This window comes from Labeo rohita, chromosome 15 (genome assembly GCF_022985175.1).
Source record: "Labeo rohita strain BAU-BD-2019 chromosome 15, IGBB_LRoh.1.0, whole genome shotgun sequence".
In the NCBI taxonomy this organism is placed as follows: Eukaryota; Metazoa; Chordata; class Actinopteri; order Cypriniformes; family Cyprinidae; genus Labeo; species Labeo rohita.
Window position 1 is genome coordinate 38,255,233 of NC_066883.1, and position 24,864 is coordinate 38,280,096.

The 24,864-nt window shown below is 33.0% G+C and overlaps 2 protein-coding genes across 2 annotated transcripts in view; one reads left to right on the top strand and one right to left on the bottom strand.

The window, feature by feature from the left end:
* Positions 1-1,775: 1,775 nt before the first annotated feature.
* stard10 (StAR-related lipid transfer (START) domain containing 10) lies at positions 1,776-18,029 on the bottom strand. The gene is made up of 6 exons (XM_051130023.1): positions 17,348-18,029; positions 6,451-6,598; positions 6,217-6,320; positions 4,364-4,481; positions 3,929-3,981; positions 1,776-2,267 (listed from the first exon to the last, which is right to left on the bottom strand). The coding sequence occupies exons 1-6, from the start codon at positions 17,519-17,521 to the stop codon at positions 2,040-2,042; spliced, it is 825 nt and encodes a 274-aa protein (XP_050985980.1). The 5' UTR covers positions 17,522-18,029; the 3' UTR covers positions 1,776-2,039.
* A 3,735-nt stretch (positions 18,030-21,764) lies between these two features.
* The window catches only part of clpb (caseinolytic mitochondrial matrix peptidase chaperone subunit B), a 41,534-nt gene continuing 38,434 nt past the window's right edge, over positions 21,765-24,864 (top strand). Inside the window, exons 1-2 of the mRNA XM_051130005.1 lie at positions 21,765-22,368; positions 22,482-22,533. Coding sequence (XP_050985962.1) covers positions 21,978-22,368; positions 22,482-22,533 — 443 coding nt within the window. The 5' untranslated portion in view covers positions 21,765-21,977. The remainder of the gene's footprint in view (positions 22,369-22,481; positions 22,534-24,864) is intronic.

Here is a 24,864-nt window from a genome sequence, read left to right on the forward strand (position 1 = left end):
CAGCACAACTGTTTTCAACATTGATAATAATCAGACATGTTTGTGGCAGGATTCATACAGATACTGTAAAATGAATATCCAGGACTTTTTAAACACTACTTTTTTGATTTTCAAGGATTTATGTATTTATTTAGTAACTATGCTTTAACCATGGTATTTTTAGTAAACTGTGATTAAACAAAAAAAACATTTTACTATAGTAAAAAACACTTTTACTAGTAAAACCAGGGTTAATTTTCTTAAAGGATTTGTATTTATGTATGCTTTTTTTTTCTTTTCGTTTTTATAACTGTTCTGCATTAATGGTTTGATGTTTTCTAAGGTTTAATAAAAATAAAAAATCAGAAAAAAAAATTGCGAACCCGCTTTGATGTCGCGATCTGAATCAAATCATTCGCGATCCGCGCTCCAAAGTACCCATTTGCATCAAAATATTTAGGAACCCGCTCTGAAGTTCAGATGTAAATCAACTGATTCGCGAACCATCACTTCAGATCAGGACTCGGAGCGCGGATCGCGAATCATTCTATGCATGGAATGATTCGCGAACTCGCTCCGAAGTCGATCCCGATCTGAATCAAATGAATTGCGAATCTGCTCCGAAGTTCCGATCTAAATTAAATGATTCGCGATAGGCGATTTGAAGTCCCGATCTGAATTAAGTGATTCGCAAACCATCATTTCAAATCAGGACTCGGAGCACGGATCACAAATCATTCAATTCACGAAATAATTTGCGAACCCACTCCGAAGTCCCGATCTAAATCAAATAATTCACAAACTCCGAAGTCGATCCCGATCTGAATCAACGAATCGCAATCAGCGCTCCAAAGTACCAGTATTAATAATGATTCGCGAACCATCATTTCAGATCAGGATTCGAAAGCGCGGAGCGCGAATCATTCAATGCACGGAATGATTCGCGAACTCGCTCCGAAGTCGATCCCAATCTGAATCAAATGAATCGCGAATCCGCTCCGAAGTTCCGATCTAAATTAAATGATTCGCGAACCCGCTCCGAAGTCGATCCCGATCTGAATCGCGATCAGCGCTCCAAAGTACCGATATAAATAAAGATTTGCGAACCATCATTTCAGATCAGGACTCGGAGCTCGGATTGCGAATCATTCAATTCAAGAAATAATTTGCGAACCCACTCCAAAGTCCAGATCTAAATCAAACGATTCGCGATACGTAAAGTTCTGATCTAAATCGAAGTTCCGATTCACTAAACGTGCTTCTTAAAATCATTACAAGGGATGTCTACATTCAAAAATGAGTGTCTCTTTTAATTTGTTTTTTGCTAGTGAATCGTTTGAAGTGAATTATCAAAATCACGAGTTTGAATCAGTCAGAGCGGTTCCAGCGTAAATGACTCACTCAATTGATTCGGTTCATCCGTTCCTCTTTTGGCCTCTACAGACATGTTTACACGACACTGTCAGTCCTACTACTGGTTTAGCTCGCTAGTTTTATGATATTAACTGAAATAAGCAGAAAATGTATGATGATTACAAATAAAATACCAATATTTTCATTCTAAAGATAACACATATCCAACACAAATCGACTCCATATTGAGGTGAGGTAACCGGTTTACTGCTAACTAGCTGATGTGATGTTGCTCATTGTGAAACAGAAGGTCAGAAGGTCAGAGTAATCTTTCCCTATGTTTTCACTTAAATAACTCGTGTGTTGCAAACGCATTTTCCTGTCGACTTGACGTCTTTCTCTAGTAGTTTTTGTTGTAATAAACAGAAGACACAAGGCAGAGCTCCAAAAACACAGGCAGTAATTTGTTTTTAATTCTTCGTTACTACATTCATTCATTGAACTCTAGTGTCGTACAGCAGATCGACATCGGCGCCCTCTGTGTGTCTGGAGACAAACTGCATGCGTGCATAAGGTCAGGGATCAGAAATCACATCATCATTATTCAAAATCATTTACATCTGTGTAACCAAATTTATCTGGATTCAGCACTTCATTGGGCTGCTCTGACAGGGAATGGAGCTCAGAACCGCTCACATGGACGTATGTCAGTTGTTTCCCTCGTCGTCGCTGTGTTCGGCACGCTCGTCTTTGCTCTCGCTGAGTGAGCTCTCGTCGATGTTCTCCAGCGATTCGGCGTGTTGGATGGAGAGTTCGGACAGCGGGATGTTGGACAGCGGATTCTGCTCCGGAAACAACCACGGCTTAAAACCTGGACTGTGCTTCTGCTTCCACTCGGGATACCGAAGACACGCTTTACTGATGCGCTTCATTGCCTGAGACACACACACACACACACACACACACACAAACACACTGATGTTATGAGAAATTACAAACACTTTTAAAAATAGGAAAATTAGATTCAAATTAATACATTAAAAAAAAACATATCCTAAAAGTAGATTTTTCACTAGAAGAAAAGTTAAACACACAAGATAAAAAAAATTACAATAAATTATAAAATACAAATAAAAACATTTTTTAAAATACAACAGTTTGATTATAATAAACAATGAAAATTTGTATTATTAATTATTATTATTATATAAATAAATATAAATAAATAGATTTTATAAATAAATATTTAAATAAATTAAAAGTTTAAAAATAGTTAAAAAGTGAACTAAAAAGTACTTTTCAAGTGTCTGTACATTATCAGAGTGTTTATCTTTAGAAAACTTTACTTCACAACATTGCAAAGCATAATGTACTTTTTACTGCACTATATTTCGCATTAAATATCATTTAATACTTTCTTACACTCAAATAAAAGTAATTCAAAGATTTACTTGAGTACAAGAAAGTACTACATTTTTGATGTTCTTAAGTATTAAAGGTAAAACAAACAACAACAACTTTTTATGAAATGTAGTGCAGTAAAAAGTATGACAACATGCAAGTAAAGTTGTCCAAAGAAAAACACTCTGATAAACTGCAGGTACTTTTTACATTTACTTGAGTAAAGTAAAAACTACCGTCCACCTAAAATACAAAATAAAATGGTATACAAAAAAAACAAAAAAAAAAACAAATGGAAAATAATTATAAGAGTAGATTAATATTTTTAAAACTAACAAAAACTGGTTACATTAAATTATAAAACATAAATATTTAAATAAATAAATAAATAATAAAAATGATTACAATAAACTGAAGTTTTGATTAAATAAATAATAAAAAATTATGGTAAAAATTTAGTTAGAAACATTAATAAAATTATCTGAGAGTGTAAACAGGCCTTTAAGCAGCACAAAAACATGCATATTATCAACAAAATCCCTAAAAATATTAAGATACGATTTTTTGTCAGTACGTCACAGCCCTGTCTGATATTAGCCTCTTAATTAACAGAGGACTGAAACTGAAGAGCGTTTGTATTCATCCAGACACACAAACACACACGCTAATTTAATCACAGACACACATTTAGACACACTGCAGCTCTTTGTCTCACCGACGTCTCAGAATAGTTGTTTGTATCATCTGTTGCTTTACTTCTGTAGTCTTTCTTTTGCTCTTTCTAAAATCAATTCCAGTAAAACTTTATTTACTAAAGCTGAACATCCGGCATTAATGTCTGACTTTATGATTCATCACAATTGCAGTGATGCTGTTGAAATGATTGTGTTCATGATGTCAGTGTGTGTTTAATATTTCAAAGTTTCTTCGGTCACTCAGTGTCTCTTTATTTATCAATTAATCAATCAATCATCTGTTCTTTCACTCTGTGACGTTTCAAACTGATGACCTACTTTAACACACACACACACACACACACTCATGTCTGTCATTCCGTGTGTTTTTAGGGTTAATTGTGTTAGGAATGAAGAACAGATGAAGAGCTACAGAACAAATAACCTTCAGAGAGCAGGACAAACAAGTGCAGGAACAAACGAGTGTAAGGATGGCGTGAACTACTGCACTCTTTACTCACTTTAGGCGCCAAGAATTGGGAAGACTTGTTAACAACCCACTTGGGAAGAGAACCTGAGAGAGACACAATGAAAGATCTAGTTTAGAATAAAGCGTTTGATTCAGGGCTATAGATCGAGCTCAGTCAAAGTAAAACAATGTAAAAATTCAACAAAGTAAAAAATGTGATTAAAATAAATAAAAGCAATAGAAAAATACAACAGTAAAAATGTAAATTAAAATAAATAAATTATAAAATAATAGTATAAAAGTACAAAAATAAATGAACAAATAATAATCAATGGAAAAATATGGTTAAAAAACTTAAAATAAATTACAAAAATAAAACGAACCGGTTAAAATTAAAAATGATTAACACATATTAAGTTAAATAATACAAATACATTCAAAAAAAAAAAAAAAAAAAAAAAAAAAAAAAAATTAAGTGTGTGTGTACCTTTCGGGTCCACCTGTGCCAGGTATGTTAAGGTGCAGCTGGTGGGGCCAGTGCGTTGGATCAAATATCCCGTCTGGATGGAAACGGCTCGCACCAGATCCTTCTTAGGAGGATATTTCTAAAACACATGCACACAAAATCAATCAATCAATCAATCAACATATCAGACTGGAATGACACTCAGTAGTGCATCACTATGGTTACAGGAACACTATGAGCTCTCATTCTACATCCCACAATGATCAAAAAGACACTCAGGCCTCTGTGTGTGAGTGAGTGAGTTTTTGTCAGTGTGTGTGATGGACAATGAGAAGAACAGAGAGAAACCAATATATGACTCTCTCTTTCTCTCTCAGTGATGACAGTCAGATCAATGTAGTGTGAAGCTGCAGCAGACCAGTCTGATCATGTGACTACAGATTCCACAACTTTATGAGAGACACACGCATGCGTGTGCACGCACATCTGTATAGAATCACAGTGACACGCTCCAGCTGTTGTAGTCAACACAGACCATCATCACATCATTAGTAACGATCAGAAGATCGTTAGCAGCAGAATCATTACTGTCCTGACGGTCACACAAACACACGTCACTACTGAACCGTACAGAGGAATCAATGCAGCGCTGCACACTCAATCACGAACAGAACAGCCATCGCCGAACTTTAAACAAACATTTACATGAAGTCCGCCTGAGATTTTAAGTTAACATTTCAGTAATTGAATAACATATTTGTAGGATCACAGTTCTCTGAAAGTGTTATTTCAGACTAGCTGAAATAAAAGTTCCAAAAAACACATTTAAGTGATTATTATATTGCACTTTATCTATTTGCACCTGTAGATTTCAAGTACAGTACATCTTTAAAAGTTTGTTTTTGCACTTCAGCAGCACTTACATACACCAAAACTTAAGAGTTTTATTCCTGTCTATATTCTGAAGGTTTTTCCTGAAGGGTTTGTTCATATATCATTCACACTGATTTATACAACATTTTATACCTAAAACATGGTGAAAATAACACATTTTTCAAGGCAGTGAGTTTGTTTCTCCACTTCAGCAGCACTTACATGGACCAAAACTTAGAGTTTTATTCCTCTCTATATTCTGAAGGTTTTTACTGAAGGGTTTGTTCATATATCATTCACATTGATTTATACAACACTTTATTCCTAAAAACATGGCGAAAATTCTACATTTTGAAGGTAGTGAGTTTATTTCTCCACTTCAGTAGCACTTACAAACACCAAAACTTAGAGTTTTATTCCTCTTTATATTCTGAAGGATTTTACTGAAGGGTTTGTTCATATATCATTCACACTGATTTTTTACAACATTTTATTCCTAAAAACACGGCGAAAACACAAATTTTTAAAGGCAGTGAGTTTGTTTCTGCACTTCAGCAGCACTTAGATACACCAAAACTTAGAGTTTTATTCCTCTCTATATTCTGAAAGTTTTTACAGAGGGGTTTGTTCATATATCATTCACACTGATTTATACAACACTTTTTCCTAAAAACATGGCGTAAATGCACATTTTTATAGGAAACAAGTTTGTTTCTCCAATTCAGGAGCCTAAACTTGGTTGAAAGAGTTTTTTCCTCTCTATATTCTGCATATATCATGCACACTGTGGTAAAAATCTATTTTTCTGTCTGCTGACAGTATTATCTAATTTATGGAGTGATAAACTCTAATATGACAACAAAACCGAACAAGAATTTTGAACCTAGACTTATCAAAAGTTCACTTCATATTTCATTTGCATAGTAGAACATTTTAGAAAACATAATAAAGTATAATAAAGTAGTACATCAATGACACTAAATTACAACAGCATCACTCACAGCGTGTTTGACAGAGTAGTTCATGATGATGTAATCATTTCCCATGGGCAGCCAGGAGCGCAGGGTGATGACATCGCGGTTCTTCAGCGGTTTAGGACACTTCCCTAAAAAGGATCAACGCTGAGCATGAGCAACATCTCATAAAACCATCAGTCAGCTGATGTTCATTTCATAAACGCAAAGTAAATTGCATTTGATTTTTAAAGACTAACGCAGCACAGTGGCAGTACTTACAGGAGTAATAGCCAACATCTGCATTGACCGTCAGTTTGCCGATGTCGAACGTCTCGATGACATTTGCGTCCCATTTCCGCCGATACTCGATGTCGTGGAGCACGTCGTACATGGTCTCAGCTGTAATGTCCTTACAGAGCATCCGACACTGAGCGAAGAGCAGAAGAACATCGTTACCTACCCAGAATGCATCACAGGCCAATAAAATAATAAAAATAAATAAAAGATTAAAAATTTAAATACATCTTAACTTATCTCCACTAGTTGCTAAGGCAACATTTCTCATTTAGTTTAACAATGTACTAAAATAACTAAAACTGAAACAAAAATGAATAGAATTTTTTAAATCCCAAACCTAATAAAAATGACAAAAACATAAATGAAAAACTAAAATGAAAACAGAATTTAAAATGAAAATCTGAAATATAAAAAAATAAGTTTAATTGAATTTAAAGTAGCAAGATAGCTAATAAAGCAAACTTTAAACAAATAAAAAAACCCAATAAACATTACATATTTTTTAAAAAAAAAAAGAATAAAACAACAAAATTGCTACATTTTGAAAACAAAAACTAATAAAAATGACAAAATGTTTTTCTCTTCCTGGAAATCATCCTGGACCAATATGTTGATGACATTATACTGTACAAATATTTTGTGAAGTAGCAGATCATATTTATGGCTGTGTCATAAAATAAAGGCCGTAAATGAAGCTCAACACACATCTGTGATCACTCAAGCATAAGTAACCCTAAAACACAAACACACGCGTGTAACTAATGACCTACATCAGGTGAAATGAGGCTGCAGTTACTCTGATTCTGAAGAGATTTGTGAAATATTAAACCAGGCCATTAAAGTAGACCTCGTCTCAACAGCACCTGTGTTTTATAGAGCAATGACAAGAACGAGAGAACCAATGAAAAACAGCTGGAGGCAAAGAAATGACACACTAAAGTCTTCCTGCTCTAAAACTCACTAGTGATAAAAGTAAAAAAAAAAAAAAAAAAAAAGGAAACCATGAGATAAAACGATGTGAAGATTTATGCAGAACAAAGTTCCACAGCAGTTACAAACAGGGTCATTCTCATTAACTGAAACTAAAAGTATTAAGACGTTTTTTGTTAACTTAAAGCTGAAGTAAAATAAAATATAATATTAGATGAAAAATGTACTTTTTAAATTTTTATTCATAAAAGGTATGTTTTTTGCCAAGGCAACATCTCATTTTTATTTAGTTTGATTTAAACACTAAATCAGAAACTGGAATTAAACAAAAACTAAAACTGAAGAAAAAAAAAAAAAAAAAAAAAAAAAAAAAAAACTAATAAAAATACAAAAAGAGATAGTATTAAATATTTAAAAAGCACATCAAATTACTGAAAACAAAGTTTATAAAAATTGAAAATATAAAAGCTAATTTAAAATTATTAATAATATCTATAATAGTATTTAAGTAATACTAAAATAACACTGACTCACAAGTTTTAATGATTAACCAGAGATCAAAAGGTTCAGAACATGTTTTAAAAATAGAAATAACTTCATGCAACACACTGGATTGATGTAACACAGACTCAGACTCAATCCCTGACCAAAGTTATATCTCCTTAAATTGCTTGTTGACATGAAACATTAGCTCATGCGAGTTAAACAAGAGAAGCACTGTGACCTCGAGTAAAAGTCCCTGGAGCAGACGCTGAACTCACTTTACTGCATGTGTTCGCTGTAAACACAATTCTGATGGCTCACTACAAAAACTGATCACTGGAAACAAAGCAAGAGAGTCGCCAAAGCAAACCAAATGTAGCAAACTAGCTCTAGTTTTTGAAGTTTTAAGGAAGACACTCCAGGAAAAAACTGAAGGTCTTGTTACTCATTTCACTTCTGAACTGGTTAATAAATTACAAAACACATTAACATATAAGTCCTAAGACGACCAGCAGAGAGGATGAAAAATGAGGAAAGTTTAAAAAAATAAATACATAACAATAATAATTAGATAAAATATAATAAAAAGCCTACACAACATGAACATAAACTCTTCTGAGTGTTTATTTTACTGCATTTTATCTATTTGCGCCTGATTTCAATTACAGCACATATCTTTAAGAGTTTGTTTCTCCACTTCAGCAGCACTTACATACACAAAAACTTAGAGTTTTATTCCTGTCTATATTCTGAAGGTTTTTACTGAGGGGTTTGTTCATATATCATTCACACTGATTTATACAACATTTTATTCCTAAAAACATGGCGAATATGACTATTTTTAAAGGTTTTGAGTTTTTATCTCACATGAAGCAGCACTTACATGCACCAAAACTTACAGTTTTATTCCTGTCTTTATTCTGAAGGTTTTTACTGAGGGGTTTGTTCATGTATCATTCACATTGATTTATACAACATTGTATTCCTAAAACATGGCGAAAATGCTTATTTTTAAAGGTTTTGAGTTTTTATTTCACATGAAGCAGCACTTCCATGCACTAAAACTTACAGTTTTATTCCTCTCTATATTCTGATATTTTCTACTGAGGGGTTTGTTCATATCATTCACACTGATTTATATGTCATTTTATGGCAAAAATGTATTTGTTTTCCTGCATGTCTGTATGAAACAGGAATAGATAAATAAATCTTATACATGAGATAAAAGATGAAAGAGGAAAGTTGTCATGAATCTAAATTATGATTGTTTATAGTGAATTACAGTCAAATTTAAAACAAAATGCACATACAATTCATTAAATGTAATTCTTAAATTGCAGGTCTGTATAATAAACAAAAAAAAAAAAAAAAAATCAGAAAAGACAAAAAAGATCCCTCGATGCATTGCAAATGATATGGATCATAAACAATGCTACAATATAAAAGAGAGAGAATGAAATAACCTCAAAATAGCTCAAAAAGTATTGGTCGAGGTCATAGGTTTGATTTCCAGAGAAAGCAAGAACTGAACAAATGTGTACTTCAAATGCAATGCAATTGCAATACTTGTAAATGTAAAAATGATCATAAGAAACTAAACTATGCTGTTATTAATAAAACAACTATCATTATAAATGACTTTTAGGAACAAATGCAATGAAAAAAGTGTGACATGAAAAGTATGTGTATGTCTGGACATCTCTCGGGCTGTAACACGTCACTAGCTGCAGCTGCAGTTGGTTTGTGTGACTGCGCAGAATCATCATCCTGTCATTCAGCTGAATGATGCTCAGGTGAACAGCAGTGATACGACACAGCATTCACTCTGACATGAGGAGACTGATATAAAACAGCCATTGTACGCTGACAGAACATCAGAATGAGTTGTTCAGGAATGACAGATGAGAGTGATCTGAAATAAACAAAACATAAACCTCCTGATCGTCCTGATCACTGATGGGCTTTATGTCACGACAATGACCGAATGACTGATCATCCCGCATATATACTACATATTAAACACTCTACATCCACATCCAGAACCAATACTAAAATAAAACAAACACGCATGCACATGCACACAAATATCAGTTCTGTCCTGCTTAATAATAATAATGTAGTTCATAAAACATTATTTTTAATATACGTGTATAAAAAGATTAAACGTGATTTAGAAATAAATAAATAAAGTTGAAGCCATCTATAACAGCAGCAAATATGATCATTAGTGGCTGTAGCGCTGACGGTCAATCTGTGGTGAAAGAGGCAGAAGGACCGAAACGCCTGAGTGGGATTTCCTGAAGCTCCACTGGAGCCCAACATCATGAGTGGGAGGACAGACCGTGTGTGTGTGTGTGTGTGTGTGGTTTGGGGGAAGCCCAACAGCTTTAAGGAGAATCTGACATCTATAGCCGCCCACATAGAGCTGCACACTCATACATATGTGTGTGTTCATGTGTTCTGGTTTGTAGCACATCATGCCTGCAGTTGTGTTTCTTCACGGACATCAATTCTTTCATCATCAACACACACACAGAGTACCATGATCTCCAACTGAAGTCTTTCTGTGATCTGTGTGTTCGTTTCACCTGCTAATGAGCCGAAAACGAGCCATAAACCAGCAGCGGTAGGGATTCTAATGCAGTGAATCCACTGCCAGCTTCAGTCTGTGACTCTTTCAAAGGAATTTGTGCAGAAAACATTTGCCTGAAGCTCCGGACGATAAGAAATACTCAAACTACTGCTACATAAAATGCAAATGAAAGCAGGTTATCAGCCACACTGAGACGAGGAACGGCGAAACGCTTCACAGATGTGACGCCCTTTACACACACCACTGCAATATCGCTCACACACTGCACACTTTGCAACAGAAGATCTAGATCAAACACACACACCTAAATGTGGACACTGCATATAGTTCTATTGTTTTTATATACAGCTATATACACTATGTATTTATTTATTTTACTTTTTTCTCACTTCTAGGTACAAAATTGTCCTTATAATAATATATATTATATTTACACATTGAGTGATAATGGTTGGGTCTGTGTGAAATGGTTTGTTCCAGCAAGTCTCCAGAGATGCGTCGTTCCTCCAGAGAGACATGAAGAACAAACACACGCTGATCACGAGGGAGAATCGTGTTTTATTACTCACACACACATGCATTTCTCCTCTGGTCTCATTTGGACATTTATTACATCATTAGTTTTCTTTCTCCATAAGCGGCCAATAAAAGCAGACGCTGAACCTTCAGAAAACAATGCTTAACAATGTTATAGGAGCTATATGTTTCATTTAAAGGGGTCATCGGATGCCCATTTTCCACAATTTGATATGATTCTTTAGGGTCTTAACGAAAAGTCTCTAATATACTTTGGTTAAAAATTAATTCTCAATGGTTGTGTAAAACAACACCCTTTTTATCTTGTCAAAATCATCTCTGCAAAAACCATCTCATTCTGGTCGAGGCTGCTTTAAATGCAAATGAGCTCTGCTCGCCCCGCCCCTCTCTTCTCTCTGTGGAGTGACGAGCCTGTTTACTTTAGCTGCATTTAGCCACGTTTAGCTGCTAAACTTTATTAGGAAAGGCGATCGCAAAGATTCATAAAAAACCCTTATACTCACTTCTGCTGTAAGTGAAGCTGGATCACAAATGATTCACGTGAACATAGACGGATATATGTAGATCGGGAGGTTCATTCCCTTCACAAACAAACGTAATCCACTGCATCTTCAGCTCAGATGTCGGGAGTAAATGACGACCACTATGTTCATTATTACATCCAGCAACACAACACCTCAATCGCTCAATTCTTGTCTAACTTACATCCCTGCTCCGGCATCAAAACAATGGAGGTCGGACTGTTACAGCTGATCTGAGGTAAGACGCTCATGTCAATCAACTATGGTGGGAGTGTCCTCTGTCATGTGACAGCATAACGACAGACATCTGAGAACGGCTCGATTTGAAAAAGGGAATATTTTTTTACAGATTAATTAAAAACCACTGCATGGATTTTTATCATTATAGGGTAGATTTGTACATACACTGACAACACACATTAATGTTCAAACAACATGTAAAAGTGAACTTAGCATCCGATGAGCCTTTTAAAAAGTTACAGTACAGTATGAATGGACAGTGTGAAGAACTTCTAAATATGACAACACAAATGAAGATCTAAAACGAACCGCACACTCTTCTTGATTTTATGCGACAAAAAAATTCTCTTCTTAAAGGGACAGTTCACCAAAAATAATCATTCTGTCATTATTTGTTCACCTGCATGTCATTAAAAATCAGCATTATTTTAGTATCACTGAGATACTACTACAGGTTTTATACATATTTTATGTAGTTTAACTATTGTTTTATTGTTGTTTAACTGTTTAAAAGATTTCAGAATTGTTTAATCAGCTTAGTTTTCATTTTATTTTAGTTAATGTTTTGGTAATTTGCTCCTTTTTTTTACATTTTATTTTTATTATTTTATGTCTATATATTTCCGTGGGGATTTTTTCTACATCAAATTTTTTTTTAACTTTAACTAAAAGTTAGTTAACTTCTTATGTGTGCACTGTGTGTAAATATTATGTATATATAAATACAAACACATTCATGTATATATTTAAGAATTATTTACCAGTATATGTATTGATTATAATTTTTATATTATATAATTTATATTATATATAAATAAAATATATTTTGTACATAAATAACATTTCTCTTAAATATATACATTAATTTGTGTGTATTTATATATACATAATAATTACACAAACATATATTAGCCAAACTTAAACTTTTATTTTGTATGTGATTAATTGTGATTAATCATTTGACAGCCCTACTTCTTTCTTCTGTGGATCACTACATAAGATAATTTGAGAAACGTCTAAGTGTTTTTTGTCCATACAATGAAAGTCAATGGGGTTCAAAGTTATTTGGTAGTAAATGATGAATGACTATTTTGTCTGCTTTAAGCATACGCCGGCAAATGCACGACAATTCAACTGTAAACCACACGCATTTGAATGAAAATGAAGCCCTTAACATCAATTTCATGGCCTGACTATAATGTTCACTACTAATACTAATGCTACTACTGCTACTGATGATGGCGGCAATATTTATCTCTTCACTACAGATCACTGCAGATAAAACTGCATGTGTGTGAGAGAGAGAGAGAGAGAATATTTATTCACTGAATCTCGCTCGCCCTCGTTCTCTCTGGCCTTTTGTCTGCAGGCTATAGTGTATTTCTCACACTTCAGCATTTTGTGTTATTATGCTTTACTGCTGTTTCACCCACAGGAACACGCGTCGGCACACACACACACACACACACACACACACACACACACACACACGAATGCAGATTTCATAGTTACACTTATTCATTCAGCAGATTCCTTCACAGAAACACACAAGTGAAGCTCTGCGTTACAATAGTGAGAGTCAGTTTTCACTGCAAATGAAACGTTTTTAAGTCATCAGTGATATTAGAGACGACTGAAACTCCAAACGTATAAAGTATCTGTGATCTGAGAGAGACGCTGGTGTCAGAACAAAGAATCTACTCAATTAATTTTTTCGGTTTCAGTGCTGATTTTGGAACTGAAAATCAGCCTGTAAATCCCCTGCTGCTTGACCTGCTTTAAACGGGAATATGAACAGGGGATATTTAGAAGAGCTACGTAACCTTTATAGATTAATACCAGCTAATGCAAAGTTTCTGAGAACTGCAATTAAATGCAGGCTTGAATACAAAAATGAAATGATTGAGAGTGAAAAATCATAAGAACAGACAAAACAACGTCTTTGAATGTAAGTCTGAGCTTATGCACCTTTTGAATAAAAAAACAAATTTCCCCCAGAACACGATTGGGCAGGTTTTGAGTAGCAATTGACCTGGCAACCCTTTTTGTGGCTCATTTTGGCTCCAAAACGGAGGCGAATGAGCTCAGATCAATGAGGCCTACGATCAATCAGCTCCAAAATGAAACGCAGAACACAGTGCCAATGGAAAGAAAACAAGCTTATATAAAAACTGAATCCAAGATTCGGTGATAATACAGTATAGCATAACAAAATAAATAAATAAAAATAAAATAAATTACAAGCAATTTTTTGCAGGCCCAGTCAATGTAACCAGGAAAAATAAATAAATAAATACATAAATAATCAAAAATGTAAAAAATTATCAGTTTTTTTGGAAAGGTTGTTAAATGCAAGAAAAATGCCTACTTTAAGGTTTAAAATAACTTTTGTAAAAAATAAAATGCCAACATGCTTGTTCTGACCTGTGCTTATTAAAAATAAATAAATAAATAAATTGTATGTATATATATATATATTTTTTTTTTTTTCTCAGAAATAATTAAATAGGATGCATTCTAATGTACGTAATTATGTATTAAAATGTTTATTGTTTTAATGGCTTTTAACCCCTTTTTTGTCTTTACATTAGTGCTGTCAAATGATTAATCGTGATTAATCGCTTACAAAATAAAAGTTTCAGTTTGCCTCATCTTGTTTACTGTGTGTAATTATTATGTATATATAAATACAAACACATTCATGTATGTATTCAAGAAATATTTAGAAGTATATGTATCATGTCATTTTTATATAATTTATATTATATATAAATAAACATATTTTGTACACAACATATTGTACACAACAGTACACACACACATACAGTATATTAGCCAAAGTCAAACTTTTATTTTGTATTAATTGTGATTAATCTTTGACAGCCCTTCTTTATATACTGCTTACAAATGCTTATTCACACCACTGTGATCTCTAGTACTATTTGTGACTTGAACACCACTAATAAACACACTAGGTGTTTATGGTTAACAGGTTGTGTGACAGTCTGCACTGCAGAATGACGGCCTGAATTATAATAATAAAAGAGATGTTTCCTGTTCTTTCTGCTGAAGAAAAACAAACACGCATTCTCAACACACACACGCATAAACACACACACACAGGTCTGTTCTGTCGGCGTCGTTTATCAGCTGCTTTCCTAAAGACAGACAGATCTAAGAAAAGAGCCCGAGGTCGATATTTCTGTTCACCTTCGTGTCTCTGTCAAACAGGAGCGATAATTCCTGTGAAATGAACGTGGGTTTGGCTGCTCTGTAAACAGCCAATCATTCCGCCTGATTTCCCTTTTTCCGCTTTACTTCTGCAACGCATAATGTCGCTTCTTTGTTTGATAGATTTCTTCCTATTTTGTGAACAAAGGGCCTGTGTGTGTGTGTGTGATGCACAGGTGAGCTCTCAGGTGAGCTGCGTGAGAATCCAACACCTGAACAAGCAGGATTTGAACTTTATGAACTCAGAGTTTCATGCATAACCTTGAGCAAACAGACACACAAAAGATCCGGTATTAATAGAAAACTGGACGCTGTGTAGCTAGAACACAGCGGTTTGAGTCTGTGAGCACGAGCTGAACTCATTTCATAAACGGATCTTGGCACGTTTGTGCCGACGACAGACTCTACGTGACTCTCGCCGGTGTGAGAAGACAAACACACGCGTGGACATCCTGCTGAGTTTCCGTTACAGTTCAAACACACACGTATGTGTGCGTCAACACCTGCTGGATAAACCTGCTCGCCCGTCACACACCCGGATGTGCCCGTTAAACACACACCACTCACACACTTGAGCTCTCCAGTGCCTCAGCGATGAGTTTAACCCCATAAATGGTCAGAACTTGTGTGTCGTTGCCCACAATTTATCCAGTAAAAGTGTAACTGAACAAACATTACCTTCAGCTGGTGCTTCATGTGTGTTTTTCTGTCAAATCTTGACTGATTTCGACCAAGTAAATGTCAGAATAACTGTAGTCATATTTCCAAATTACAGCATCTTGGCTTTTCTTGATTCTCCATGAATTTTTAGTCTCAAATCTGATCATCAGGACCTTTTGAAGATCTTTATTTTTTCATCTCTCAATCATCATTGCATTGCATTATATTTTTGGATCTTTAAGGCCTCTAAAGAAGCGTCACAGACCAGCAGAATCCACATCAGACCACATCTGACCTCACTGACTTACATTACAACCAGAATTTCATACTTTTTGTCCATATACAGTAAATATAAGCATTTGCACTAAATTGCATATATTTTTTAATAAAATTAAGCTGTTTTTTCCTCCATATTCTCACTATATCAGACTATATGAGCCGTAAATGCATGATGGATCAAATACGATTTAATTGTTCTTTTATATTTTGTCACTCTTTGAAAAACTGAACTCTTATATCAGGCTTTAAAGGGTTAATAGATGACCGATCATCATATCGTGAATTCAAAAAGATCCTCAAGGCTTCTAAAAAAGCATCACATGAAGCTCCAGACCAGCAGAAGCCACTTTAGACCACATCAGATCTCAATGATTTGCATTACAACTAGAATTTCATAAGAATTTTGTCCATATACAGCAAATATAAGCATTTGCACCAAATTGCATGCATTTTTAATAAATATATCAGACTATATGAGCCATAAATGCATGATGGATCAAATACGTTTTAATTCTTTCTTTTACATTTTGTCTCATTGGAAAACGAATGGACTACTATATCAGGCTTTAAAGGGTTAATATATGACTGATCATCTAAAGTGAGTTTATAAAGATCTTCGAGGCTTCTAAAGAAGCGTCAGCAGAAGCCACTTTAGACCACATCAGATCTCAATGATTTGCATTACAGCCAGAACTTAATACTTTTGTCCATATACAGCAAATATAAGCATTTGCATCAAATTGCATGCATTTTTAATAAGTATATCAGACATAAATGCATGATGGATCAAATATGATCCTAAACAAAAACATTTTTTTTCCATATTTTCTGTTATATTGGATGCACTCTGTCAAACTGCATGCGTTTTGAATAAAACTGAGCAATTTTTACTCTATATTTTGACTATATCAGTGTATTTGAGCCATAAATACATGATGGATCAAATATGTTTCAATTTTTTTTATATATATATTTTGTCTCATTGGAAAACATGGACTACTATATCAGGTTAACAAATGACTGATCATCTAAAGTGAGTTCATAAAGATCTCCAAGGCCTCTAAAGAAGACCAGCAGAACCCACATTAGACCACATCAGATCTCATTGATTTATATTCCAACCACAATTTCATACTTTTGTCCATATGCAGTAAATTTAATAGCATGCATTTTTAATAAACTTGAGCTGTTTTTACTCCGTATAAAAGCCTGATGGATCAAATACGATTTGATTTTACTTTTACATTGTTTCTTTTTGAAAAATTTGGACTATTACATCCGGCTTTACAAGGTTAATATATGACTGATCATCTAAAGTGAGTTCATAAAGATCTTCAAGGCCTCTAAAGAAGCATCACATGAAGCTCCAGACCAGCAGAAGCCACATCAGACCACATCCGCTCACCTTGATCTTGTGTAAACTCTTTTCCTCCTCCAGCACCTGGATCCACACGCTGATGTTGTTTTTGTTGTAGGTGAGATTCCAGCCTTCCTCGGACTGACACTCGTGGCTGAACCGGCTGAAAGCTCGGTCGTCCGGGATCAGAACCTCTTCCCCGGACATCATCATCTTCATCATCCTCCTCCTCCTCCTGCTGCTGCTGCTGCTGCTGCTGCTGCTGAACCTGCGGCACTCGGAGCTGAAACCGGATCCCGGATGAAACTAACTGCAGAGTTTGCTTTTAAACTTTAGTTTTACGGAGATGATTCTCAGCCGCCGGTGGATGATCCGACGCGCGTCGCGTGATGATTAGCGCGAATGAGACGCGCGTTAAACGCACGGGCGGTTTCTCTCTCTTTCCCTGAACCGAGTCTCCGCGGTTTCGGATCCCTGATTCGCGTCAGTCGAGTCTGATGTTCAAACATATGCTCGTATGCGCGTTTTCCGCAGGCGTGTGACGCGTGTCGCTCCCGTGCGGAAGCGCGAGTTTAAAGATGCAGATGTGAATAAACTCGCGTTTGAGTTCGCGGGGAAATAACAGACGCAACAATGTAACACGGTTCCCGGTGTAACAGCTGTTACATCCCGCTGCTGCGTGTGTGTGTGTGTAATTGATGAGCAAAGGCGGGAGCGCGCAGGCATGACTGACAGCTGAGCTCCGCCCACCATCGTGCACGCGCACATCGCTGACGTGTTATTAGAGCTTCCCATCATAACCATCGCATTTATCGATTTCCTCTTCTGAATGTTCGTGTGTTCAGATTGCTCTTCATACAAAAATAACATCATACATGAGAAAATAATGCATTATGAGGCTTCAGTAAGTCTTCATAAACTTTATAAAATTGCTGTTATTTGGTATTTTAACATTATTGAGGCAAAATAATGCAAAGGCATGCAATTCGGTGCTAAGGAGAATTTGCACTTGCTAATAAATACTTTATATATATATTGAGATTATATATTTTTTGAGATTAATTTATGTTTAATGATCAACAGATTGAGACAATACTACTACTACTATTAATATTTCTTCTAAATAAAAACATTGAATACGTTTAATAGTAAATTTAATACAGAAATAATAAATCAATAATTTAAATAAATAAATATTTATTTACTAAATGTTAATTTGTTAATTGTTAAATCTATTTAATGGTGAAAGTAATACATAATAATAATAATTAACATTAAACGCATTTAATAGTAAAATTAATCATTACATAAATAATAAAACAATAATTTAAATAAATAAATATGTATTTATTAAATGTTAATTTGTTAATTATTAAATCTATTTAATGGTAAATGTAATGCATAATAATAATAATAATAATAATTAAATAAATAAATATTTATGTTAATTTATTAAATCTATTTAATGGTGAATGTAATACACAATAATAATAATAATAATAATAATAATGATAAATGTGTTTAATAGTAAAATTAATACACAAATAATAAAACAATAATTTAAATAAATAAATAAATATTTATTAATGAATGTTCATTTGTTAATTATTAAATCTATTTAATGGTGAATGTAATGCATAATAATAATAATAATAATAAATGTGTTTAATAGTAAAATTAGTACACAAATAATAAAACAATAATTTCAATAAATAAATACATATTTATTAATGAATGTTCATTTGTTAATTATTAAATATATTTAATGGTGAATGTAATGCATAATAATAATAATAATAATAATAATAATAATAATAATAGAAACATTAATTAAATGTGTTTAATAGTACATTTTATACATAATAAATTAAAAATATAAATAAATAAATGAATATTTACGTTAATTTATTAAATATATTTAATGGTGAATATAATAATAATAATAATAATAAACATTAAATGTGTTTAATAGTAAAATTAATACATAAATAATAAATCAATAATTTAAATAAATTATAATTTATTTATTAAATGTTAATTTGTTAATTATTAAATCTATTTCATGGTGAATGTAATACATAATAATAATAATAATAATAATAATAATAATAATATAAACATTAATTAAATGTTTAATATTACATTTAATACATAAAAATACAGCAATATTTTAGATAAATAAATATTTATTAATTAATTAAATGTATTTAATAATGTCATAAAAATAATTATTACATAAATAATAAATATTTGATTAAATACATTTTAATACATTTAAATGTAATAAATAATGTGTAAATTAAATTAATGAAATAAAAGATATAAATATATAAATATATAATTTTAATAAAATAAAAACTGCATCACACAGTGTTTTATGAAGTGTTTAAGAGCCTGCTTAAGACAACTGATCTCAAACATCCACTTAAAACACCAAAACACCAAGACACTGAGCAAAAATCATGATTTAAAGTGTTTAAATGTCATTGTGCCATTTTATATTTTGATAATAAGGACAGACACGAAGCAGAAGACGTGAGACACACACCACAGGAAGTTTGCGGTGTGGAAGTGTTAGGTTAAATTTTTCATCAAACCACAGTCACCTGAGAGAAACATCCGTACGATCTGTACCAAACCTCGTCTGATGACAAACACACATTTACGCCACATGCACCGTATGTTACGCTCAGATCTGCGTCTCTCAGACATCCATAAACTCTACTGAAGCCTGAAGATCAGGAATGAAAATGCGTGCGTGCGGTTTGAGTACTTTAGACTCTCATGTAAAGTCAATAGATCTTATAAGAGCAGAATTTAAATGTCTTGACTGTGGCGCCTTTCTCCATTAATGACCATTCAGCTAATCAAACACAGCGAATATTTGTTTGAATGTGAGCTTATTTTAAACCTTTGCACTGGTCATTCTGGCAGTGATGAAGAATAAAACCTCTTGTTTTATACGTCAGCATAAATGTGCAGTGATAGAGTTCAGCTGAATCTTAACACAGTGTATTGTGCATGATGGAAATTGGGTTTTTTTTTACTGTTAAAAGGAGTTTCAGTCATTGTGGATGTGGATTGAGTCCAGCACTGGTACAGAAATATCATTAATACTTTCTACTTGCAACTAAAAAAGTGATAATTTAATGTCAATAATTTCATAATATTAAAGATTATTGAATAATAATGTAGAATGCAAAGAGATTCTGACTGCATTCAGGTCTAACACTCATTTTTGCATTAATATTCTGCTTTTGTTCAAATCTATTGGCTCATGCTTTTTGTGAGTTTAGGCGCCACCTGCAGGTCACACGAGTCATATGATCATCATATCTCATAATGTACAGTATGGGCCTGATACTGGTGATTCAAATAATAATTTAATAATAAAAATATTAATATCAAACTCTAAGCTGAAGCAGATAATTTTTTCTTTCGTCTCTCATCTTGATCCACTTGAAAATAAAAATAAAAAATACGCTAAAAAAGTGTATTAAATTAAATTAAATTAAATTAAATAATTTAATTTAATTATTATTTTATATTTTATATATTATATTATATATTTAAAAAATGTTTTTTTTATTATTATGTAAAAAAAATGGTACAATTTTTAATTCAAAATAATTTTATCTCTACGTTTTCATGGGCTAAATATAATTAATTAACCATTTAAATATAATAAATTGCCATCAAACCTTGAGCAAAAGCAGAAAAATTTACTTTCGCCTATCATCTTGATCCGCTTGGAAAGAAAATGTAAAAACTGTGGTTAATTTGCAAAAACTGTATTTTTTTTTTACATTACAGTATATTATAATTAATTTAATTTAAGTATTTACTTTACTTTAATTTCATTTCATTTAATTTCATTTTATTTTATTATACATTGATCTTTTGTCTTGCATCTTGATCTAGTTGGAAAGAAAATGTAAAAACTGTGGTTAGTTTGCAAAAATAGTGTTTTTTAAACTTTACAGTGTATTATAATTAATTTTATTTAATTATTTAATTTTATTTAATTAAATTTTATTTTATTTTATTACATTGATCTTTTGTCTCGCATCTTGATCCACTTGGAAAGAAAATGTAAAAACTGTGGTTAGTTTGCAAAAATAGTGTTTTTTAAACTTTACAGTGTATTATAATTAATTAATTTTATTTTATTTTATTATTACTATTATTATTATTATGCATTTTTCTTTCATCTCTCATCTCGATCTAGTTGGAAAGAAAATTTTAATTCTGGTTAAATTGAAAAACCTTTTTTTACATTACAGTGTGATATATTTAATTTAATTTAATTTAATTATTAAATTTTATTTTATTATTAATATTATTATTATTATTATTATATATACACACACATTTTTTCCCAACATATATATATAACTACACATAATACAAAACAAAATAATATATATTAAAAAAAAAAATTCTGAGTGTATGCGGTGCGGTAGTGACGTTATTACACTACACTTCCCATGATTCCGCGCGCACGGCGGATGTTTTTCGTTTACCGGACACACGTTTCTGCTCTCGTGCTCTGATCTTCCTGCTGAATTAAACCCACAAACCGGCCGTCGGTGAGATCAGAGAAACACCACAACTAAACACACCGTCTTATCTGTTCACGGAACCGGCTGTTATTATCGCGTCAGCTCGGACGGTCGCGATGTTCCTGTCTTCGGTACCGGCGCGCGTCCTGATGCGAAGGTCGCGCAGTCTGTCGCCGTGCCGCGCGCTGCAAACCGGCCACGGCGAGGCCTCCCGCTTCCGAAACCTCTGCGAGCTCGAACCGAACCGGAGCCCGGTGGCCAGCGGCTCGCGAGCGTCCAGAAAGAGCGTTGTGAGCGAGGAGTCGCACATGCAGTACCATCAGCTGGCCAGCAGGTGGCGAGTGAGCCTGGAGGGCCGCCGGAGCAGCTGGGCGAGTCTGACCGCCGCGGGGCGCTACAGGGACGGACACCACAGCCGCTCAGACTCCGCTGGCGCTGCCGGAGCCGCGGGCGTCATCTCAGCCGCGGCCCTCGCCTTCTGCTTTAAGAAAGACAGCGATGATAAAGGTCACAAACGCTCCACATACACACGGAGTTATAATAATAATAATAACATTCACATTTTCACTCTGAGATGCTGTGTTCGGTGTTATTATAAGAGAATTTTTCCCTGTGTGCAGCTGAAGCTCTTCTAGATGCTGCCAGATCCAGTAACACTGAGGAGGTGATCAGGTGAGATCAAAATAATGTCGGTGTGATGGTTCTCCTCTGTCGACTCTGACTTTTCTTAAGAAACACACGTTAAAACTGATCAAAAATGACATTAAACACATTTATGATGTTATCAAAAATTCAGAGTTATTCCAGCTTTTTCATGGTTTAAATCGGGGGTTTTCAACTTTCACTTTTTTAAAAAATTTTAAATAATAAATAAATAAGAAAAAGTAACAAAATACAGCAAATAATAAATAAGCAGATCACATAACAATAAACATACTTTCTCTCAATATATATATATATATATATATATATATATTAATTGTCAAATTAATATATATTAATTATTCATATATTAATTGATTTTAAGTGCCACGAACCACCAAATATGAACATTTTGTGTAAATGACCCCCATTTTAAAATTTGTAAATATTTACACTGTGAAAAATTAATATTGTAAATATCAAATACTTTTCAGAAAATATTTTGTTTTTGTTAAATTTTCATTATTATGATTTTTTTCTGCTGATAGATGTTGTTTTATTTATTTATTTTTCTTATTTTATTGATTGATTTAATTGTGTGATTGATTATTTGATTTTAACCTTGTTTGCTTATTTTTCTACATGTTATTGTATTTTGTTATATTTTAGTAATCAATTGGTGTTATGTATTAATTTAAATGTATTTATTTTTTATTTATTTGAATGCAGGTAAAGTATTGTTTTAGTCTAATTTCTATTCATTTTAATCTATTAATTTATTTAAATCTATTTGTCTTAATCTATTTATTTATTTATTTGATTGATTGATAATTTAATTTTAACCTTATTTACTTGTTATATTTTAGTAATCAGCTGGTGTTGATTATATATTTATTTAAACCTAATTTCTAATTTCTGTTTATTTTAGTCTTTTAATTTATTTAAATCTATTTGTTTTATTGTATTTATTTTATTGATTGAACTTTTATTTGAACCTTTTTTACATATTTTTCTACACTGTATCATATTTTGTTATATTTTAGTAATCATTTGGTGTTGATTATGTATTAACTTAAACAAATTTTATTTGTTTGAATGCAAATAATTAATGTATTGTTTTAATCTAATTTCTATTTATTTTAATCTATTAATTTCTTTTAATCTGTTTTATTCTATTTATTTATTATAATATAATTTATTTAATATTTGTATTTTTTTGTATTATTCTTCTTTTTTTTTCTCCCAGTTTTTTCACCATTTTCTCTAAACCTTTCCACGCCCCATGTGAGTCCCTGGATCCCGGGTTGAAAGCCCGTAGTTTAAATGAGTTCTAGGCCCCTGTCTGATATTTTTTTTTTCTATTTGTAATCAAAACAAATAAAATAACACACATAATGTGAGTTTAAAAATATTTCCATATGTCCATGTCTCTTGTAATGCTCTAGAATTTATCAGCTCTCTTTGGAGAAAATGAAAGTCAGTTTACAGACACTGATCAGGAGTGTTTATGTTTGTAATGATTGTGTGGGTATTGTCATGTGTTTACATCAGTGTCTTCTCTCCAGTGTTTCTGCTCATCATGTTCATGCAGTGCTGTGTGTGTGTGCTAGGGGGCGACAGTGATTGTGCCTTTGCTTCACACAGACTGATGTTAAAAACTTATTTTGTGAAGAAAAATATTTTCATCAACACATGACGAGGTTTGACAGACAGTAGCAGGAGATAAAAGATCATCCCCACCCTTAGTGTGTTTCATCAGTGTAGTAGTTTATTACTGTTATACTTATTTTAACCTTATTTTTACATTTTTGCATTCGAAAAATGTTTTTCTCCAAACTTAATTTACCAGTTTTTTTTTATTTTATTTATTTATTTATTTATTTATTTTAACCTATTTATTTATATATTGTTAAAAGTTGTGATGGAAATTGTGTAGGAGATGTGGGATAGACACAAATTGTGCAAAAAGAGATATTTGTTTTCGTATAATATTTTTTTTATGTTTACTATAATCAGTTGTTATAGTTTTAATATTTTTAAAAAAGTTTTTATGGTGGATTTATATGGTTGTATTTTAACATTGATGATCTGTGTCTGTTATGAGAGTAAAACAATAAAATCTAGACATAATCAGCATTTAAAAAACTGAGATGAGGGTATATTTCCAATAACAACAAAACTCTGGTGTAGTAACAAAGACTGATATAATAACCCTGCTGAGACGCATATGTTGAGCGTCTGAACGTCTGTCAGAAACTGAAGAAGACATCGTGTGAGAGTGTTTTGGGTTTCTGCCGTTTGGGCCCCGAAAGGCAATCGGTGCAGATGGCTGTGTGTGTGTGTGTGTGTGTGTGTGAGACA

Coding starts and splice junctions, on each gene's coding strand:
- stard10 (XM_051130023.1), bottom strand. CDS start 17,521: ATGATGAAGATGATGATGTCCGGGGAAGAGGTTCTGATCCCGGACGAC. Junction 6,321..6,450: donor AGATGTTGGCTATTACTCCT/GTAAGTACTGCC, acceptor GATCCTTTTTAG/GGAAGTGTCCTAAACCGCTG. Junction 3,982..4,363: donor GGCACAGGTGGACCCGAAAG/GTACACACACAC, acceptor TGTCTCTCTCAG/GTTCTCTTCCCAAGTGGGTT.